Here is a 20,224-nt window from a genome sequence, read left to right as displayed (position 1 = left end):
AACATGACTAGGATTCTCGTGCCTGCTGGTCCAACCCATCCCCACCACTGACTAACAGCTTTCTCATGCTGCTGTCAGATTACATAGCAAAAAACCTGCTGAAGATTCTTTAGATTAGTGGGAGTTCTTTAGGTCAAACACACTGATCATAAAATGATTGAATATCCCATCAATTGGTGAGACAGGAAGACCCCTTTAATAAGGTGGTTTTAGAATCAAATGACAAATTACGCATCAAAAATAAAAGCTTTAAAAAGTCACATAAAAAACACATCAAGTCATGATTAATAAACAGCAAAGTTTACTTATTCACAGGAAAAAAAAATATCTCCATGAAGACCACCCACTGGGTGCATAAATAACCAAATAATCCCGCTGTAACATGATATGGGAGCGTCAGTCTAAGTATTAGGTGAAAATTCATTCCTGAGAAGATTCAATTAGTCCAGAACGAGTTCCTACTGCTGCTGATGAGACCACCCAACAATATGTCCGGGGTGAATGGATGTTGCAGGACCCAAGATTGGGTCACAAGGTACAAAAAACAAACAAACACCAAATCATCTAAATCACATGACATTATGTCATCTCATCAATGATAACACACATGGCTGCATCTTTATCTACTGTCTCTTTAAGAGGAGCCGGTGCCTCGGGAGGGACGTCCTGCTGGTCTATACTGGGTTCCTGCATTTCCACTGGCTCAGTCTTAATGGTGACCCCGTTATCAGGCACAGGCAGGTCATCCGGTAACGAGGCCAAACAGTTCTGGATCATCTCCATCACCCTCTCCAGATGCTTCTGAAACCTCTCCGCCGTCTCCAGACGTTGCCTTTTCTGCACCTCCATCATCACCCGGAGGGTCTCCCGCGCCTGGTGGGGCCGGTACTCGTTAATAAGGTGGTGCATGTGGACAAACAGCAGCTTCAGGTCTTCCAGCTTCTCCTCGCGCTTTATGCTTCCGGGACTTCGGATCAGAACGTCCAGCAGGTCTAGGAAGTTGATCAGGATGGACATGTTGAGCTTTCTTAGCTCCTTTTTGTGGTCGAACTGCTGAGGATGGAGTCGCTCGATACCCTGACTCTCCAGGGGTCGGATGATCAGGTCGTCGCACTGGAACTGGTTCCCAAACATCATGTAGCTGTCCTTAACTGGAGCGGGCGGCTTGGGGACCAATCCTTTCCGGACATTGTCATCTGTGTACTCTTTGATGTACTGAAGAGGAGGGAGAGGCAGAGCGCTCACTTGCTGGGGCTCACCCATTGTGAAGGAGATCTAGAGAAAAAAGATAAAGCACCATCAGTAAATTAGAGATATATTTCGCACACAATCCCTTTTTAATAGCTGGGTTCTCCAATCATCAGTGACACTATGGGGTCAGGACCCCAGCGGTAATAGGAGGAGCCCAGTAGGACGTGTTTAATTCCACTGCAGCACAGCTCCCCCAGTGGTGAAATGAAGCATTACACGACCACACACCTACAAGATGATCTTTGTATTGGTCGTACATGAAGATAACAAATTTGGTGTTGTCTCTCTATTAACCATTTCCTAAAAGAAGGTTTCATTTGGAAAAGTGATGATAGGGGAGCAGAAAAAAAAATAAAAATGTAGTGTTGAATGTAACACATTGGGGACCAGAGGTTTTAAAAAGCATCTGTCAGGTACAGAAATACTGAATAACATTAAAGGGGGTTATCTGGGTTCCATGTACAAGTCTGGAGTCACAAAATGGGACTGCAGCCTTGTGAATCCTTACATCACACGCACTGCGATGATTCTCCGGGTGGGCATGTGATGGCAAGTAGGGGTGCCAACTAGATCAGTGCACGGGTATTGAGCTAGGCCGGACACAGCTAGTTGGAATGTGGAGGGAATTATGGATCCTCACTGGACGCGCACCATGAGGATTCACATAGAGTGACTGCAGACTTGTAGCCTAAGCCGGACATTACCTTTTACAAATCCTGCCTGCCTTACTAGAAGAGCGCCTACATGGAGAAAACAAGCTTATATCCTTCCTGCACCTCGTACTTATGCAGGGGTTGCTGCAAGCACTCACTATACTGTGAGCGGAGGCTGTAATCACTCTCCAACACTTTGATTGACAGCCTGCTCTGCACACACGTGCCGCACAGCGAGCTGTCAATCATAGTGTCAGGGAGGGATTACAGCCTCCGATGTGAGTATAGTGACTAATGTCTCCATGTACGGCTCTGATGGCTGCAGGGAGGACACAAGCTCATTTTCTCCTCCTTGCCACTGGGCATATCAGACTTCCATTCTTGTGAGTGGCGGAGGTCCCAGCGGTCAGACCCCCAGCTACCTGACGCGTATGCTTTGGATATAGCTCTGTGGGAGATATTGGTGCACCGACATTAGCGGAAGAGGTGGGGAGTGCCTGACAACGGACATCTGTATACGTACATGTGCAGGCGTCAGGAGCATACGTACCCACTGAGTCAGCTCCTTGCCCAATATCTTTGGGCTGCCGGCATGCCCACAATCTGACCCCTTAGATGCCATGGGTGTGCAGTGACCACCGGATGTAATGGGTTAGATGGGGAGGGGAAGCTGGTCACAGCCATACACCCCTTCCCCCCCGGAGTCCATGGGAACCAAAAAAGGGAAAAAGGGAACGGAGAACCAATTTGGACCTTTTCTGCACCCCCCCCCCCGGATTTCCATGGTCGGTGGCACACACTGCAAGTATTCTGGGGTGCCCATAGGCCCCCATGCATCAAAAAATGTGTCCTTAAGGACTAAAAGCGATGTTAATGGGAATTGTAAGACAATCAGCCAAAGAAAGTGACGCAGAGAAAGCCTCCATGGCTGTAATAGTAACCGCACAGGAATACAGAGGTCAGAGCTGGAGAACATGGCTATCCTAGTGCAGGAGGGCTAATAATGGCGTCACTACAGAGCACCAGCAGCACCCCCCTGGGCCAGGACAGCCCTGATAACACAGGGAAGCCCCTCACAGTCGGTACCTGCCGCTCTACGCGCCGGGACAGACGTCTCTCCTCCTGCACAGTCCGGAGACACAGCTTCCGGATGTGACGTCAGACGGCCGCCGTCGCCTCAGCAGTGACTTCCGCTTCTTGAAGAGACGCGTGCTGATTGGCTGAGCTGAAGAAGTGAAGTGCGCGCTTATTGCGCATGTCAGAGCTGGTATTGGAGGTGGAGTGACGCTAGAGGGCGCCAGACTGTGATATAGTGTGAGGAGGAGGAGGAGGCGGGAAAAGCTGCTGCACACACACAGTGCACACAGAGCAGAGCTGATATATACGTATATATACGTACTACATGTGTAGTTATATCCGTGCACAGCCGAGGTATAGCACTGGCCTGCTGATGCCTTATGTATGAAGCCATGTAGCAAGGCGCCCTACTATATGGCTGTTGGGAAAAAAAAGCGAAAAATGAAAAATGTTATGCTCTGCCTTCGATTTCTTATGTGATGCCTTTATGTTGCCTCTACAGGATCTTTTTGTGGGACCCTCAATTAATTTTAGTGTTGTGATGATTGTCACTGCAGAGGGGTCTTTGCCGCTCCTCTATGCAGAGACCCCCTGCCCCACAATACCTATACAAGCCATAGGGCCATCAGGGGCAGCTGACATCATGTGTCCTCCCGCAGGCAAATAATAACCCCCTGTATACACTCCAGGTGTTTACATAGAGCGCCGGGGAGTTTTAAAAGGTTTTTGGGGGTATACAGGGGGAGTCGGGGTTATATACCACTTTATGGAACGCAGCACAGGCGCTGATTAACGTGCTAGCCTTAGGCTAGGGTCACATTGCGTTAGTGCAACCCGTTTAGCGCTAGCGGGTTGCGCTAACGCAATGTTTTTAATGGGGCCGCGTCCTGGGGTCGCGGTAACGTCCCCGCTCTCGCAGATCCCCGATCTGCGAGAGTGGGGAACGGACCGCGGGCGCGCCTCGGACGCTGCGAGCAGCGTCCGCGGCGCGCCAGGAAACACCGGCGCGTCGCTAGCGCGTGCCGAACATGGCACGCGCTAGTGCTGCGCGTTCCCATTGCCGTGAATGGGCGCGCTAACGGACGCGTTGCACGGCGTTAATTTCGCCATGCAACGCTGTCCGTTAAGCGCGTTCCCATAACGCAATGGGAACCCAGCCTTAGTTCAGATGTGAACACACTGGTGACAGGTTCCCTTTAAATATTCTTACAGCCAACACATGGTCCTATTACTGTGACATGTTGTTTGCCTTATTATTGTGAAGATATTATACCATCAAAGTTTTTTATCCTCTTAATATATCGCAGTCATTATATTATACAGCACTGTGTACTTACAATTGCTCATTTTGCCTTTCTACCCGGTAATTCTTCTCTTTTCTCTCCTCTATGTAAAAACAGGAAGTCTGTACTAAAATCATTCCCCTCTTCAACTCCTGGCCCAGCTGCTTCAGTCTTACCCCTTCCAGGGACTTTTGCAGCGATGACTCATGCAGGGAAAATTGACCTCCTGTTTCTACCTAGAACTTAGAAGGATTCAGCTAGTCAGTTTTTAGTCATATGATGTCATAGACCTAATGGAAAAGAGAATAATTAACTGGGTAGAAAGGCAAAAGGCTGAAGCCCTGCTGTGTGTAGGACAGGCGATCGGATGATCGCAGCTTCTAGTCTTACATGAAAAAAAGTTTTTAAAAATAGTAAAAAAATTAAATGTTAAATCACCCCATATTCGCCCCATTCAAAATAAAACAATAAAAAATACAGATATTTGGTATTGCCGCTTTAAGAATTGCCAGATCTATCAATATATAAAAATAATTAATCTGATCGGTAAATGGCGTAACGAGAAAAAAAAAAAAACGCCAGAATTGCTTTTTTTGGCTGCAGCAACATTGCATTAAAATGGAATAACGGGTGATCAAAAGATGGTACCGGCACCAAAATCGTATCAATAAAAACGTCACCTTGGTTCGCAAAAAATAAGCCCTCACCTAACCCAAGATCTCGAAAAATGGAGATGGTACTTGTCTCGGAAAATGGCGCTTTTTTTTTTTTTAGAAACTTTGGAATTTTTTCACTACTTAAATATAAAGAACCTAGACATGTTTAGTGTCTACGAACTCGTAATGACCCGGAGAATCATAATGGCAGGTCAGTTTTAGCACTTTAGTGATCATGGTCAATAGAAAAAAACAATTGTGGAATTGCATTTTTTTTTTGCTGTTTCACTATGAAGTCAGGACAAATGTGGAATGACCGACCAATTTTGATATGGCGAGATCCAGTTGGTTACTTGAGACAAGCCTCCGGACGTATTAGAGCCCATCATGGCGTGTCACATCCTTATGACGTGGCTAACTACGAGAACAATTAATATTGACACGCGCTATTAATGTGATTGGCAAGTGACCACTTGATCAATCATAGGATAAAACAAAATGGTGACACATCACCATTGTCAACTGAATGCTTCTCCCTATCATGGAGCGCGACGTCATCAGAGCATAGGATGACGAGCACAATTACTATTGATGGAAGTCAAAGGGGATATGTCGCATTTTTGGCTGCTGTTTATCGAAGCATATTGTCATTATGACGTGGTGGGCCTTATTCACATGTCAGTATTTAGGCATCAGTATTTCTATGCCAAAACCAGAAGTGTCTCCAACACACAGAACAGGGGTCAATCTTTCAATTATAGTTTTTCTCTGTATATCTCGCTCCTGGTTTTGGCATACGAACTCTGCTGCAAAATACTGACCTAATACTGACATGTGAATGAGTCCTAGCCTAAGGGCATGTCTGGTCGAGCGCCATTCACACTAGTGTCCCAGCCCCTGATGACGCCATTTCTCGGTGAAACACGTTGGGGAGACCTGTGCTGCATATTTGAACTTTAATAGATGTAGTATTTGCCTGCTTACATGTTGATGGTACCCAGGGGTACTATTCTCACACGAGATAAGCAATTGCTACCCAATATATTCCTACTATAAATAATAGTAAATATGAATTAGTTTAACTATTTCCTCATCACATTATTTTATAATTAGGACTAATAAAACTGGGGACATTTCTTCTTTGAGGTGGTCAGAAAAGGGGACATCACTAATGTAACATGTCTTTTTGTTATACTGTTACAGTAGACGGAACAAAAGGGAAATATTATTACTGTGTGCAGCTTCAGTGTGGGAATATGTCACTTTACTCCTTTCTCCTCATTTGGCCTAGAGTGAATTGGGGAGGATGCACTAGGAGCGAGCAGCCATAGATGTGTGTGCCTTCCATTCTGCAAAGACAATTTGTGGCTGGATATACTGAAAGGGAATTTAGATTGTGAGCTAAAATAAGGTCAGTGTTGATAATGTCTGTAAACCATTGTGGAATTAATGGTGCTATATAAATGAGTAAAATAAATAGCGGTCTGTGCTAGATGATGAAGAAAAGCGAAGATGAATGACTTCAATTGAAGACATCAGTGAGTCACTGTATTATCTGTACACTGACACTATATACAGAGCTCCCGTGTATAATGTCACTGGTGATCACGGTATTACTTGTACACTGACACTATATACATAGCTTTTGTGTATAATGTCAATGGTGATCACTGTTATCTGTACACTGACACTATATACAGAGCTCCTGTGTATAATGTCAATGGTGATCACTGTATTATCTGTACACTGACACTATATACAGAGCTCCCGTGTATAATGTCACTGGTGATCACTGTATTACCTTTACACTGACACAATATACAGAGCACCTGGGTATAATGTCACTGGTGATCACTGTATTACCTGTACACTGACTCTATATACAGAGCGCCTGTGTATAATGTCACTGGTGATCACTGTATTAACAGTACACTATATACAGAGCTCCTGTGTATAATGTCACTGGTGATCACTGTATTACCTGTACACTGACTCTATATACAGAGCTCGTGTGTATAATGTCACTGGTGATCACTGTATTAACAGTACACTATATAAAGAGCTCGTGTGTATAATGTCACTGGTGATCACTGTATTAACAGTACACTATACACTATATACAGAGTTCCTGTATATAATGTCACTGGTGATCACTGTATTATCTGTATACTATATGCTATCTATAGAGCTCCTGTGTATAATGTAACTGGCAAGTCACTGTATTATAAAGAAGAGTGAAGATAAATTAATTCAGTTGAAGACATCATCAATTATATAGTATCTAGAGAGCTCCTTTGTATAATGTCACTGGTGATCACTGTACTATCTGTACGCTAAATGCCATCTGCAGAGCTCCTGTGTATAATGGAGCGTCCGCTAGGACCGTGGGGTACTCGGGCCGAGTCCGGTGGTTGTTAAAGGGGTAGTCACGGTGACCCTGTCTGTGGCCCTGGGCATCCAAGTTAAAGGGAAGGTCTTTAAAGGGGTTGTTTTGAATAAAGAATGTTCGTGATGCCACCTGTGGTATTCGGTCAGGGATGACCAACGCTGCTTAAAGGGGTCCACTGGGGATGATATGGCTTCCTGCAGGTGAAGCTTAGTCCCTAGGGCTCCCGATGTAGTGGCAAAGATGATAGATGCTGTGATGCCAGAAAGAATTAGAGGACACAAGGTTGCAGTCTCTTTACCTTTTACTGGTAGTATCCAGCCACAGTCCAGGGTACAGATCACAGGTGATGGTGGGGTCTGGCCAGCCTGGAAGCAATTCGGAATCTGCCTAGCCAGGTGGGATTGGAAGCCTTCCTTACTGCGCTGTAGTGTGCATCCCATGCTGCCTGAGGCTTCGCACAAGGTCCTCTCTCTCTCTCTCTGTCCTATACATAGGACAATACCCGCATGACAGGCAACTCGAGACTTTTTACAGCCTATTTGTGGTGACTCCGGGCTCTATGTGCTTCTGTGCTTTCGGGTGTAATGGTGGATAGGCGACTTAAAATCTCCTGCCCGCCGGTTCCTGCTGTGGGGCATAGAGTTACCCCCACAACCTTGAGATTCCGGCCCCCGGTCTCTTGCGCTGGTTCTGGAGTGAGCCCTCTTGCAGCTCCACTCCCAGTATCTTTCCTCTCCTTTGCCTCTTTTCCCCTCACAGTCTCTCACACAGACTGCTCTGTCAGGAGCTGCAGAACCTCGTGTCTGCACGGCTTCGGCTCTTCTCTTGACTCTCTTTCCTCTACTTATTGACTGAACTCAGCTCAACTCCTAACTCCTCCTCCAGCCAGAATATATAGTGAAGCCACCCACAAACTGGATCAGAGCTTCCCCTTCTGGCCTGGAGTCAGAACAGTGTTGTGTGTACATGTTACCTGTTAAAGGGATCCTTCCTCACTTCTAGGCATGGCCTCACCCTCCCCGTTAGGAAGGCAATACCATTGTAACAACCGGCTTCCTGGGGTGTTACAATAATGTCACTAATAAGTTACTGTATTACCTGTACAATAACACTATATACTGTCTACGGTGCTCCTGTGTGTAATGTCACTGGCGATCACTGTAATAATGTGTACACTTACACTGTACATTGAATATTATCTACAGAGCTCCAGTGTATAATATTGCCAGTGATCACTGTACTACCTGTACACTTACATTATATACTATATACAGAGCTACAGAGGATAATGTCACTGGTGCTTACTGTATTACCTGTTGCCTTACACTATATAATATATACAGAGCTCCTTTGTGTAATATCACTGGTGATCATTTTATTACATCTACATTTGCATTATGTAATATTTACAGAGCTCCAGAATATAATGTCACCGGTGATCACTGTATTAATTGTACATTTACACTATATACTGTACTATTTTACACTGGGGCGCATAGTAATCTAGTTATGCCTATGGCTGAGCTTCACAGGAGGACTAAGATGACAGCGACGGGGGTCTTTAGCAGACCTCTGGATGTCATAGTAGCCCCTTGATCCCCTTTGATCATGGGGTTGGGTGGTAGAAAATAGGAATCGGTTCTTGGTTGGAGGATCCTGTGTTATCAGCTATATACAGAGGTGTTATCAGCCATTGTAATCCTGTCTCCAATTATAATGAGTCTGCTGAAAACTCTTCGTTAAACAGTACGAGGATTCATAAAGATGAAGATATGAATAAAAAGCACATGCAACACAAAAACCTGATTTAAACCTCAAGTTATTTTTCGCAAACACATTCCTATAAGTGTGCATTCGGACTATGGAGCAAACCCGATGCCCAACATAGGAGACTTTCCAAGAGGTCTGATATAAGTGACATATTGCGAGGCCCCTGGAAAGATTTATAGAAGGGCGATATTATTAACCTGAAGCAAGATGAAAAATACTCAAAAGATAAAAACATAGGACCAGCAAGTAGTTTTACATTAGAAATTAATTGGAGGAGTTTTTGAGAAATGGTCAGGTTTTTTTGAGTGCACTTGCTCCAAAAGACTCCTAAAACAACCTCTGTGTGCACATACCCTAAGGGCATGTGCGTAATGTGCCTGATGGGAAAATAAATCTATTTAGATGGTCCATATATTCCTTGACCAGACCGTAAATAAAGGAAACCATATATATTACCTCCGCCTTATATTTATGTCAATCTCCTAAACTGCAGACAAGTGCAGTCGATCAGTTCCTTCCTCCATCGCTGTCGCGATACTGCAGAATAGTATGTACAACCACAGACAAAATCTATAACATTTTGATATCTGATAAATTGTACTATCTATTTATTTTCTGTCATATTCTGTTTAGCAGGTCCACATGTATTGCCAGGATCCAATATCTTTGCTCTATGGGGCTCAGTTAGTATTAAATCTCTCTGGTTGTTGAACACTAAGCTGGTCTGCAATCTTTCTAAAGAATTGTTTTGGGCTTTTTTTTATGTAGGCACCTTGCGAGAATGATGATGGAAGGTTAGTGGCTAAACATTTTAGGATGGAAATCCCCATTGTGCATGAGTTTGAGTGTTCCAGAAACCAACCAGTTGTCTTTGAGGATGGAGGCATAAATATCTGAATTCTACCAGGTAGGTAGGGAAGTCATGGTCCTAGTTGCCATGTTATGGTCTAATCGACGCCCCGGGCAGAGGACCACCTCTATCAGTTCAATATGCCAATACTAGGCATTTAGTTCAGGCATCTTACAGGGTTGTTCCAAAATCAAACATGTCCAGATGACCCAACTGGTAGGAACAACTCAGTCAGGAAATGGTGGTTCTTTGTAACCCATTTGAATGGAGTACATCCACAAGCATAATCTATGGGACTGAGGCAAGTACAGTGCTTACATTCCTATGGGGAAAGAACACAGTGAATTTGGCAAACATACTGAAATGATTATGCCCATCTTCTGTCTTCAGGACCTTTAGTTAATAGTTAGACGGTGACCAGCGGCAGGGTCATGATGGTGGTTTGAAGTCTGTGTCCTCCGATCCTGTGTTACCCCACCGTGTTGTTTGCAGCCTGATGTCTCTTCTAGTTGTCGCCAACATTTCAGACTCAAGGATCCTACAGACCATATACACCTGACATATTTTCTTCTCTCGTTTAGTCAATTTACTGTACAAGTATTCAGCTCATGATGAGGAGTACATACATAACATGCGACTGAAAGAAGCAAGAATTCAGTCGAAAGGAGGATGTGGTTATAGTTTGAGGTCACATAATTCAAGTTTAACACCTTTGCTGCACTCTGAGATCTCCAGATAGGACTTCATGAGCTCCACCTCCGCTCACCATGTCTGTTTCATACCCTCGTTCTTCATCATTTTTACTCTCCCAGAGCTCGTGGCGTCCAACTGTTGTCGTGCTGTCCATGTGTCTGTACTTGGATTTATCTGTTCGTCATTGTAAGTGAAATTAAAGGATTATGTGCGGCACGTATTAACATCTCAGGGTCTCCCTGTGACTCTGGGAACAGCGGTTGATGTTCCAGATGAATAGTTCAGTCATATTACAACAGCAACTTATCAAGAGGTCTCAGCAGAAAAGGAGAACATCTCCAGCCAACTTCAAGTCAAGGGTCTTCATCCTGACTCCCACCTCACTCAACTACTACGAGCATCGGCACGGGGTAAGTTAATAGATTGGACTAAGTAGCTAGCTACCAGGCTTAATAACTTTGAAGTATTTTGTTGAGAAGAGTTGAGTTAAACTGTCCATTTTTTTATGACTTAAATCATTTTTAATGGGAAAAACTAAAAATTTTCCTAAATTATCCACCACTTATCTCTCTTCTGCCACAGAATTACCATGTTTCATTAATCGATAGCCATGGGGAGCTTTGGAGCTTGAGCTATTAGCTAACAGTCATCTAAATTCTAAGACCCCCAAATATATTTGATTACCGTTGGCCGAATATGGAAATAATGATGATATTGTCCAACAGTCTAATGTGTATTGGGGCCTTTCGACTCCTCCTTGACAGATGATGTTGGGGGAGCGAATTATCCAGCATTTCTGATTTCGGAGGTCCAGTCCTTTATTATTCCAGGGAATAAGCCACTGCCAAATACCTTTGTCGTAGAGAACACAGGATCCACCCAACCAAGCCGAGCATTCCTGGGAATGAGGAACTTGGGAGAAACAGTTATCTATTGTGTGTGGAGCTTTAACGCTCCTATGCATATCAAAATAAAGTCGGCCAAGTGAGCTAAACATCTCTCCCTTAACAGATGATATCGGACAAGAGAAGGATCTGGCATGTTCAATTTTAACTCCCGATCCATTTGGTAATCCACCGTCTAAGGTGTCTCATAGCGGTTTAAGGCCCCTGTACACATATGAACTTTGGCCGAACCTTCCCGCAGAAGTAGCAAGCCATCTGACGTGTATGGAGGCCTCCTGACCCTACCTTGACAAATGAGAGAAGAATCAGTTGGAATTTCAATAGTCAATTTGGATTATCCTTTAGTTTTCAGGGGAGACCAGCCACTGCCAAATGTGTCTGTCAGTGACTTTCTCTGCTCTCTTGAAAATTCATAAACTCTAGGTCGCGCGAGCGAGATGTCTCCTGAAAAGTAGCTACCCTGTGCATTACTAGCTTAACTCCACTCTGCCCATAAAATGGGTGGAGATAGCGGTCTGTCAATTGAGTGCTCCGCCGATGCTATTTGCTTCAAGAGACCTACAACGATGTTGCGTTCTGATCAAAAGACTTGTGTCTGTTCATACTTTTAAGGTTAAAAGAAGATACAAGTTCAACCTATAACCTATGTTGATCCAGAGGATGGCAAAAACCCCTTGAGGCAGATGCTAATTGCCCCATATTAGGGGGGACATATGGCAATCTGACTACACTCCCTGACAGTAGTTATGTCGCTTATCCATGTTATCTAAATAAAAGCTTATAACCTGATGTTAAATTCATCCATTGGTTGTATAAATTATTCTTTTGAAAGCTGAAACCCTCCAAAATGTGGTTTAGGTTAAGAAAATAAATTGGCATCAATGCAGAAATATTGATCAGTTACTGGACACAGAATGGTCAGATTTTGGCAAGACAAAAGTTTTGTCACCCACAGAAAGTAATGTGATATTCAAACAAATAATTAACTTTAGATACAAATATATGTTGCATAACATTGGTGAATGAAGATGTGGTGCTATTAGAGTCATATTTAATATTGTGTGTGACTTCCATGAGCTTGAAGGACTGCATCCATGCGGTTCAACAATGATTCATACAATTTATTAATGAAGTCATCAGGAATAGCAAAGAATGCAGTCTTACATGCCTCCCAGAGTTCATCTAGATTCTTTGGTTTTGTCTTCCAAGCTTCCTCTTTCATCCTACCCCAAACATGCTCAATGATGTTCTGGTCTGGTGACTGGGCTGGCCGGTCCTTGAGCACCTTGATCATTTTTGCCTGGAGGTACTTTGTTGTAGAGATGGTTGTATGAGATGGAGCACCATCCTGCTGCAGAATTTGACCCCTTTTATGATTTTGAATATAAGAGGTAGATAATACTTCTTGATATTTTAGGCTATTGATATTGCCTTCCACCTTGCAAAGGTTTCGCACACCCCCATACTGAATGTAACCCTAGACCATGATTTTTCCACCACCAAATTTAACTGTTTTCTGGGTGTATTTTGGATCCTTACGGGCTCCATTAGGTCTCCTGCAGTATTTGCAGCGACTGTGGTGTAATTCTACTGAAGATTAATCAGAGAAAACCACCTTCTGCCACTTTTCCAGCTGCCATCTGTTTAGTAGGCTGTGGGACTTTGCAAATGCCACACGTTTTTTTATTCACCTTTTGTTTAGTGCTGGCTTCTGGGCACTGATTCGACCATGGAGGCCATTTCGAGACAGAATCCTACAAAACTGTTCTAGTTGACACAGGGACTTGAGGTGACCAGGCCTGTTGGAGCCCTGCTGCAGTGGAAGAGGGGCTTGCTTTGGATTTTCGAACCAACAAACGTTCCTCCTGAGCAGTTGTCTTGCGGGGTCTGCCGGACCTGGGCTTGTCAAACACATCTCCAGTCTCTTCAAATCTTTTTTTAATTCTTTGTACTTGACGCTGAGACACATTAAAGGTGCCAGCCACCTCTGCAGTGGATCTGGTCTTCAGCCTCTTGATAATCCAGGCTTTGGTCGCAGGGTGGATTTTTGGCATGTTGTCAGAGCTCAAGTTGCAGTTCAAGTGAAGGTCTGGGGTGCTGGGTTTCTTTTTATACACACACACTAATTAACCGATCATTTACTGAGCACAGATGAGTATGTAAACTAGGATTAAGTGCATTATATGACCAGGTGACAAAACTTTGTCTTGCCAAAATCTGACCATTCTGTGTCCATTAACTGATCAATATTTCTGCATTGATGCCAATTTATTTTCTTAACCTAAACCACATTTCGGAGGGTTTCAGCTTTCAAAAGAATAATTTATACCACCAATGGATAAATTTAACGTCAGGTTATAAGCTTTTATCAACATAACATGGATAAGCGACATAACTTCTGTCAGGGAGTGTAGTTTCCTGGATCAACATGCCATTTCCAAAATCTAGTACCCATAACCTGCAATATTATATTTTTCAAGAACGGCATCCAGGCCTCTCGTTAAACTTTTTTAGTGAATAAATAATCACAGTATCGTGTGACAGAAAGTTCTATGTTTCACTGCTGTAAAGAATCCATAGTCTCACTGCTCGTACAGTAAAGAATTCATAGTCTCACTGCTCGTACAGTAAAGAATCCATAGTCTCACTGCTCTTACAGTAAAGAATCCATAATCTCCCTGCTCTCACAGTAAAGAATCCATAGTCTAACTTATCTCACAGTAAAAAATTCATAGTCTCACTGCTCATACAGTAAAGAATCTATAGTCTCACTGCTCATACAGTAAAGAATCCATAGTCTCACTGCTCGTACAGTAAAGAATCCATAGTCTCACTGCTCGTACAGTAAAGAATCCATAGTCTCACTGCTCTTACAGTAAAAAATACATGGTCTCACTGCTCGTACAGTAAAGAATCCATAGTCTCACTGCTCATACAGTAAAGAATCCATAGTCTCATTGCTTGTACAGTAAAGAATCCATAGTCTCACTGCTCTCACAGTAAAGAATCCATAGTCTCACTGCTCGTACAGTAAAGAATCCATAGTCTCACTGCTCGTACAGTAAAGAATCCATAGTCTCACTGCTCTTAAAGTACAGAATCCATAATCTCCCTGCTCTCACAGTAAAGAATCCATAGTCTAACTTCTATCACAGTAAAAAATTCATAGTCTCACTGCTCGTACAGTAAAGAATCCATAGTCTCACTGCTCTCACAGTAAAGAATCCATAGTCTCACTGCTCGTACAGTAAAGAATCCATAGTCTCACTGCTCGTACAGTAAAGAATCCATAGTCTCACTGCTCTTACAGTAAAGAATCCATAGTCTCACTGCTTGTACAGTAAAGAATCCATAGTCTCGCTGCTCTCACATTAAAGATTCCATAGTCCCCCTGCACATACCCCAGCGACACAGCACACGGATTTAAGAAGCACCATTACTCCAACTTGACACACTGCTTATAACCTTGGCGACAAACGGTCGCACTACGTGGACATATCACTCCTTTATGCATTGGACCCTTATAATCCAGGCACCATAACATTTCCCCTGAGTCACTATATTTTGAGGAATATCTACAATACTGAACCAGTGAATTCTGATGAAGGCCCAATGGTGGGCCGAAAAAGTTTAAACTATACATTCTCTGGATGCAAAATAAATGAACACAAAATTATATTTTCAAAGCTTTGAGTGCCAAGTTTATTTTGACTTTAATAATTTTGGTCACCCTTGTCTGCACCCAGTCTCTGCAACTGGTTGTAGCCAAAAATTGTACACAATATTCCAAATGTGACCACACTGGCAACTTGTAACACTAAATTATTCTCCTCTGTGTTGATTACCTTGCAGAGTTTAGTATCATCTGAAAAATATTTAAATTCTACTCTGTATACCCCCAACCAAATCATTAATAAACATATTGAAAACAAGAGGGCCCAATACTGACCCCTGTGGTAATCCACTATTAACTATGACCCAATTATAGTTGTGTTCTGTTAATAACCACCCTCTGTTTCCTATCACTGAGCCAGTTTTTAACCATTTATTCATATTTCTTAGGAAACTCTCAAAGATTTTGCCCACATTAGAGATTAAACTTCGTTTTTGTTCTCTTTTGAATATTGGCGCAAAGTTTGCTACGAGCCAGTCCTGTAGAAGAGACTCTATTATTGTGGAATCCTTAAATATTAGAAATAATGGTCTGTCTATCATGGTACTTAGTTCCTGGGCTATATGCCATCCGCTCCTGGTTATTTGTGGACTTTAGTGTTTTTGAGCCGGCTTTGTACTTGATATATAATAGAGAATTTGTATTTTATATTTATTTATATATTCGTTAATCATAGTGTTTTTCTAACTTTCAAGATTTCCAACGTCTAAATTTCTAACCTGCTTATTCATATAGGGTACATATAGTAAGGAGGATCTATTCAGGATGCCTATAAACGTCTCCCATTGGCTTTGTGTCGTTTTTTGTGGCCATTTATCCCAATTTATGGCAATAAGATAATTTCTCAGCCAATTGAAATCGGCCTTCCTGAAGTTTACTGTTTGTTTTTTTCTTATTAGGGGTTGTCCAGACTTGGGGTCTAAGTCTGCAGTCACTCTATGAATGCTCACAGCGTGCAGTGTGCACACTGTCAGGATTCTCCCGTGTCGGGAGCTAGCGGGAAAGTGACCGCAAGTATGCAATTTGCATAGATGCAGTTACGTGCCAACTAGACATGAGCGGCCTTTCTCCATACGAGTGTATTGAGCGAGACAGGATACGTCTAGTTGGAATGTGGGCAGATGCACGCAAATGTCACATGACCGCCAGCCGCCAGCATCGGAGAATCCTGAATGCACGCGCTTTGAGGATTCACAAGTCTGCAGTCACATAGACTTGAGCCCAAAGCTTGGACAGCCCTTTTAACGAAAAGTGAAAACTTATTATGTTTGGACCACTATTAGTGATGAGCGAGCATGCTCAGATAATGCGTTATCCGAGCATGCTCGGGTGCTAATAAAGTATCTTCGGCATGCTCGAATACTATGTTCTAGTCCTCACGGTTGCATGTCTCACAGTAGAGATTGCCTAACAAACAGGTAATCCCTACATGTGTTTTGGTTGTTGAACAGCCGCGAGACATGCAACCGCGGGGACTAGAACATAGTATTCGAGCACACCGAAGACACGCTGTCAGCATGTTAGCAACCGAGCATGCTCGCTCATCACTAATCACTGTTACCCAAATAACCCTCAACCTGTACATATGATATGTACATTTGCCTGGTTTATTGGTTAAAATTAGGTTTAGGTGTGTCCCCTGTTGTTGGGTCCTGCACCAGTTGTGAAAGCTAATTGTCTATTATTATTGTGAAAAACCTTTACAGGACCCGCAGGTTTCTGATTCCACTCTCAAATTATAATATAGTACGTCTTGTCTAACGTTTGGGGATTTCAGCATGAGGAAGTCGAGTTCTGATGTCATCTTTGCTGTCGATGGAAAATGTTTAACCTGCCACATCTATAAAAGTCATCGGTCATCAAGTCTTGCATTGGTTGTACACATCACTATTCAACTGTGGTTGTAGAATTACAAATACTTTATTTTGCATAGTTTATACTCGACATAATTCTTTGTTTTTACGATTGTTTCAATTATTAAAACACTATTCTCTCCCCTAGTTTTCTTCGTTTTATTTTTTTAAAGGGGTATTTACATCACTTTTATTACTAGGACATTCCATCACTTTCTGAACTGTGGGGACTGACTTCTAGGACCCCATCGATCCTAAGGCCGAATAGCCAGGAGCATAGATGTAAAAAGGAAAAAAATCCCTTAATTTTTAGGATCAGTGGGCGTATTGTCAGACACCTACCAGTCAGAAAGTGATGTCATATTCCAGCAATCTACCATAACTATACCACATAGTGAAACTCCTATTTTTTTTAAATGTCTTGGAACACTTTCTATTAAGATTCTATGTTTCTTTGAAATGCGCTCACCTGGTGAAGTGGATTCTATAAACTGTAGCTCTGTTTGAGCAGCACGGAATGAAGGCGATGGTGCAGTGGAGAGTGTTTTCATGGACAACATGTGGATCAGGGAGTAATACCAGAACAACAGATTATGGCAGACAATCAAATGGAGCAGGAAGTACTAGACAAAACTCAGCCAAGTGTACAACAAATACTAGTTTCCTATACAGTTACTGTTCTTATTTGTATCTTCCAACAGGAATACTGAGATTTATATGCAGTCTAGTATCTTCCAGCAAGGATGCAGTTAATCACATGATTGACAAAGGAGTAAATGCAGTCTGGTTTCTTCCAGCAGGGCAATGGTTAATGGCCGCAATGCCCATAAACTGTGACTTGTGTCAAGGAAATGGTTAACCGCAGACTAGCAGTGAAGTATAAACAAACTAGCCATGCGTAAAGAGATGCATTACCTTGATTGCAGAGGCCAGGTGTAGACAAGAATAGCTGCAAAAAGTTGGAAATTTGCTAGCTGAGTGGTAGATGTAGACAACACCTAACAAACTGGACTAAGTTTGGAAATTCCACTGGTTGGAGCATAGAAGTCAGGAGTAGAAGAAGTGACAGACACTTGGCCGTAGCTAAGTCAAGTGAAATAGAAGCAATGGCCAGACAATCTTAAAGCAACTGTGTGCTATTCTACTTAATACCCAAGCAAGTAACAACTACATCAACAGCCTTGAAAGGCCTTGACTGATGATGTAGAGGAGCTCGCCAGGTTACCTGAAAAATGCATGTGGACTACTGCAAAGGGAGGAGTAAGAAGGAGAAGGGAGCAAAGCCTGGCGCTGGAGGTAGGACAAATGAGTAAAATTCGAGGACTTTATATATTAGGAGCCAGGACAGCAGAGTATGGATTATGGCAGACAAACAAGCAGAGCAGAAAGTACTAGACGAAGCTGAGCCAGATGTGCAAATACATATAAGAACAGTAACTAATGGAAACTAGTATCCAACAGGGATGCAGTTAATCATAGGAATACAGAGATGTATATAATCTATTATCTTCCAACAAGGATGCAGTTAATCACTGGATCATCACCCTTAAAAAGCCTAGGGTAATGATATCAGAGGAGATTCCGAGGTTACCTGAGAATCCGGGGTGGACTACCGCAAAGGAAGACGGCAGTAGGAGAAGGGAGCAAAGCCTGGCACTGGAGCCGGGACAGATGGATAACATTCTAGGAGCCCCTTTAGATCTTTGAGCTATAGTAATAAATCGGTTTTGGATGTGACTTTATACAGTGGGGAAAAATGTATTTAGTCAGCCACCAATAGTGCAAGTTCTCCCACTTAAAAAGATGAGCGAGGCCTGTAATTGACGTCATAGGTAGACCGCAACTATAAAAGTCAAAATTGAGAAAACAAATCCAGAAAATCACCATATAGTGTATCGGTGTAATCAGGAGCAATTGCACACCAAATTTTGCAATCCATTTTCTCCTGTTACTTTTGTGAAAAAAAATAAAAAATTTGGTCTAAAACAATATTTTTGTGAGAAAAATTAGTTTTATTTTCTCTGCTCAACATCATAAAATTCTGTGATACACCTGGGGGTTCAAGGTGCTCACAACACATCTAGAAAAATTCCTTGAGGGTTGTAGATTCCAAAATGGTGTTATTTGTGGGGGGTTTCCACTGTTTAGGCACATCAGACGCTCTGCAAACGCGACATGGCGACCGCCATCGATTCCAGCTAATTTTGCATTCTGAAAGTCAAATGGCGCTCCTTCCCTTCTGAGCTTTGCTGTGCGCCCTAACAGTGGTTTACCCCCACATATGGGGTATCGGCGTACTCAGGAGAAATTACACAACAAATTGTATGATCCATTTTCACACGTTACCCTTGTGAAAATGCAGAATTTGGGGCTAGAGCAACATTTTTGTGGGAAAAAAAGTAAAATGTTCATTTTTTCCTTCCAGATTGCTTTAATTCCTGTGAAGCACCTAAACGGTTAATAAACTTATTGAATGTGGTTTTGAGCATCTTGAGGGTGCAGGTTTTAGAATAGTGTCACGTTTGGGTATGTTCTGTCACATAGGACCCTCAAAGTCACTTCAAATGTGATGTGGTCCCTAAGAAAAATAGTTCTGCAAATTTTACGGAAAAATGAGAAATTGCTGATAAACTTTTAACCCCTTTTAACCTCCAAACAAAAAAAAAAGAATGCTTCAAAAATGATGCTGATGTAAAGTAGACATGTGGGAAATGTTATTTATTAACTATTTTGTGTTATGTAACACTCTGGTTTAAGGGCATAAAAATGAAAAGTTGAAAAATTGCGAAATTTTTAAAATTTTTCACCCAATTTCTAATATTTTTACAAATAAACGCCAAAAATATTGTCCTAAATTTACGACAAACATAAAGTACAACGGGTCACGAAAAGATAATCTTAGAATCACGTTCCAAAGTTATTACCTCCTAGTGACACTGGTCAGAATTGTAAAAATTTGATAAAATTTGGTCTGGTCAGGAAGATGAAGAGTTTAATTATGAACCATGCACCTATTAATGAATTTGGCACATCTTTAGGCTGAAGTACATTTCTGCTATAATTTCCACCACCTGTGTGGCATACATTTTCCTGAAATTGTCAGGTTAGGCCACTGCCGTTCTGCTAAGCTCTGCCCAGTTTGTGGATCCATTGTAAAAAAAAATGTCAAAA

General features: G+C 42.5%; 2 protein-coding genes across 2 annotated transcripts in view; one reads left to right on the top strand and one right to left on the bottom strand.

The window, feature by feature from the left end:
* Window positions 1–278: 278 nt before the first annotated feature.
* Window positions 279–3,077, bottom strand: MED7 (mediator complex subunit 7). Its single transcript, XM_069763504.1, has 2 exons — window positions 2,991–3,077; window positions 279–1,275 (listed from the first exon to the last, which is right to left on the bottom strand). Exon 2 carries the CDS (start codon window positions 1,261–1,263, stop codon window positions 580–582), a length of 684 nt encoding a protein of 227 aa, XP_069619605.1. The 5' UTR covers window positions 1,264–1,275; window positions 2,991–3,077; the 3' UTR covers window positions 279–579.
* A 7,683-nt stretch (window positions 3,078–10,760) lies between these two features.
* Window positions 10,761–20,224, top strand: part of ITK (IL2 inducible T cell kinase) — a 46,099-nt gene continuing 36,635 nt past the window's right edge. The window contains exon 1 of the mRNA XM_069763503.1: window positions 10,761–11,032. Coding sequence (XP_069619604.1) covers window positions 10,886–11,032 — 147 coding nt within the window. The 5' untranslated portion in view covers window positions 10,761–10,885. The remainder of the gene's footprint in view (window positions 11,033–20,224) is intronic.

The sequence above is a fragment of the Ranitomeya imitator genome, chromosome 4 (genome assembly GCF_032444005.1).
Source record: "Ranitomeya imitator isolate aRanImi1 chromosome 4, aRanImi1.pri, whole genome shotgun sequence".
In the NCBI taxonomy this organism is placed as follows: Eukaryota; Metazoa; Chordata; class Amphibia; order Anura; family Dendrobatidae; genus Ranitomeya; species Ranitomeya imitator.
The sequence above is the reverse complement of the archived record's forward strand: the minus strand, read 5'-3'. Positions and strand labels throughout refer to the sequence as shown.

Bases quoted from the DNA above. Each gene is read 5' to 3' on its own strand.
- MED7 (XM_069763504.1), bottom strand. From the start codon at position 1,263: ATGGGTGAGCCCCAGCAAGTGAGCGCTCTGCCTCTCCCTCCTCTTCAG.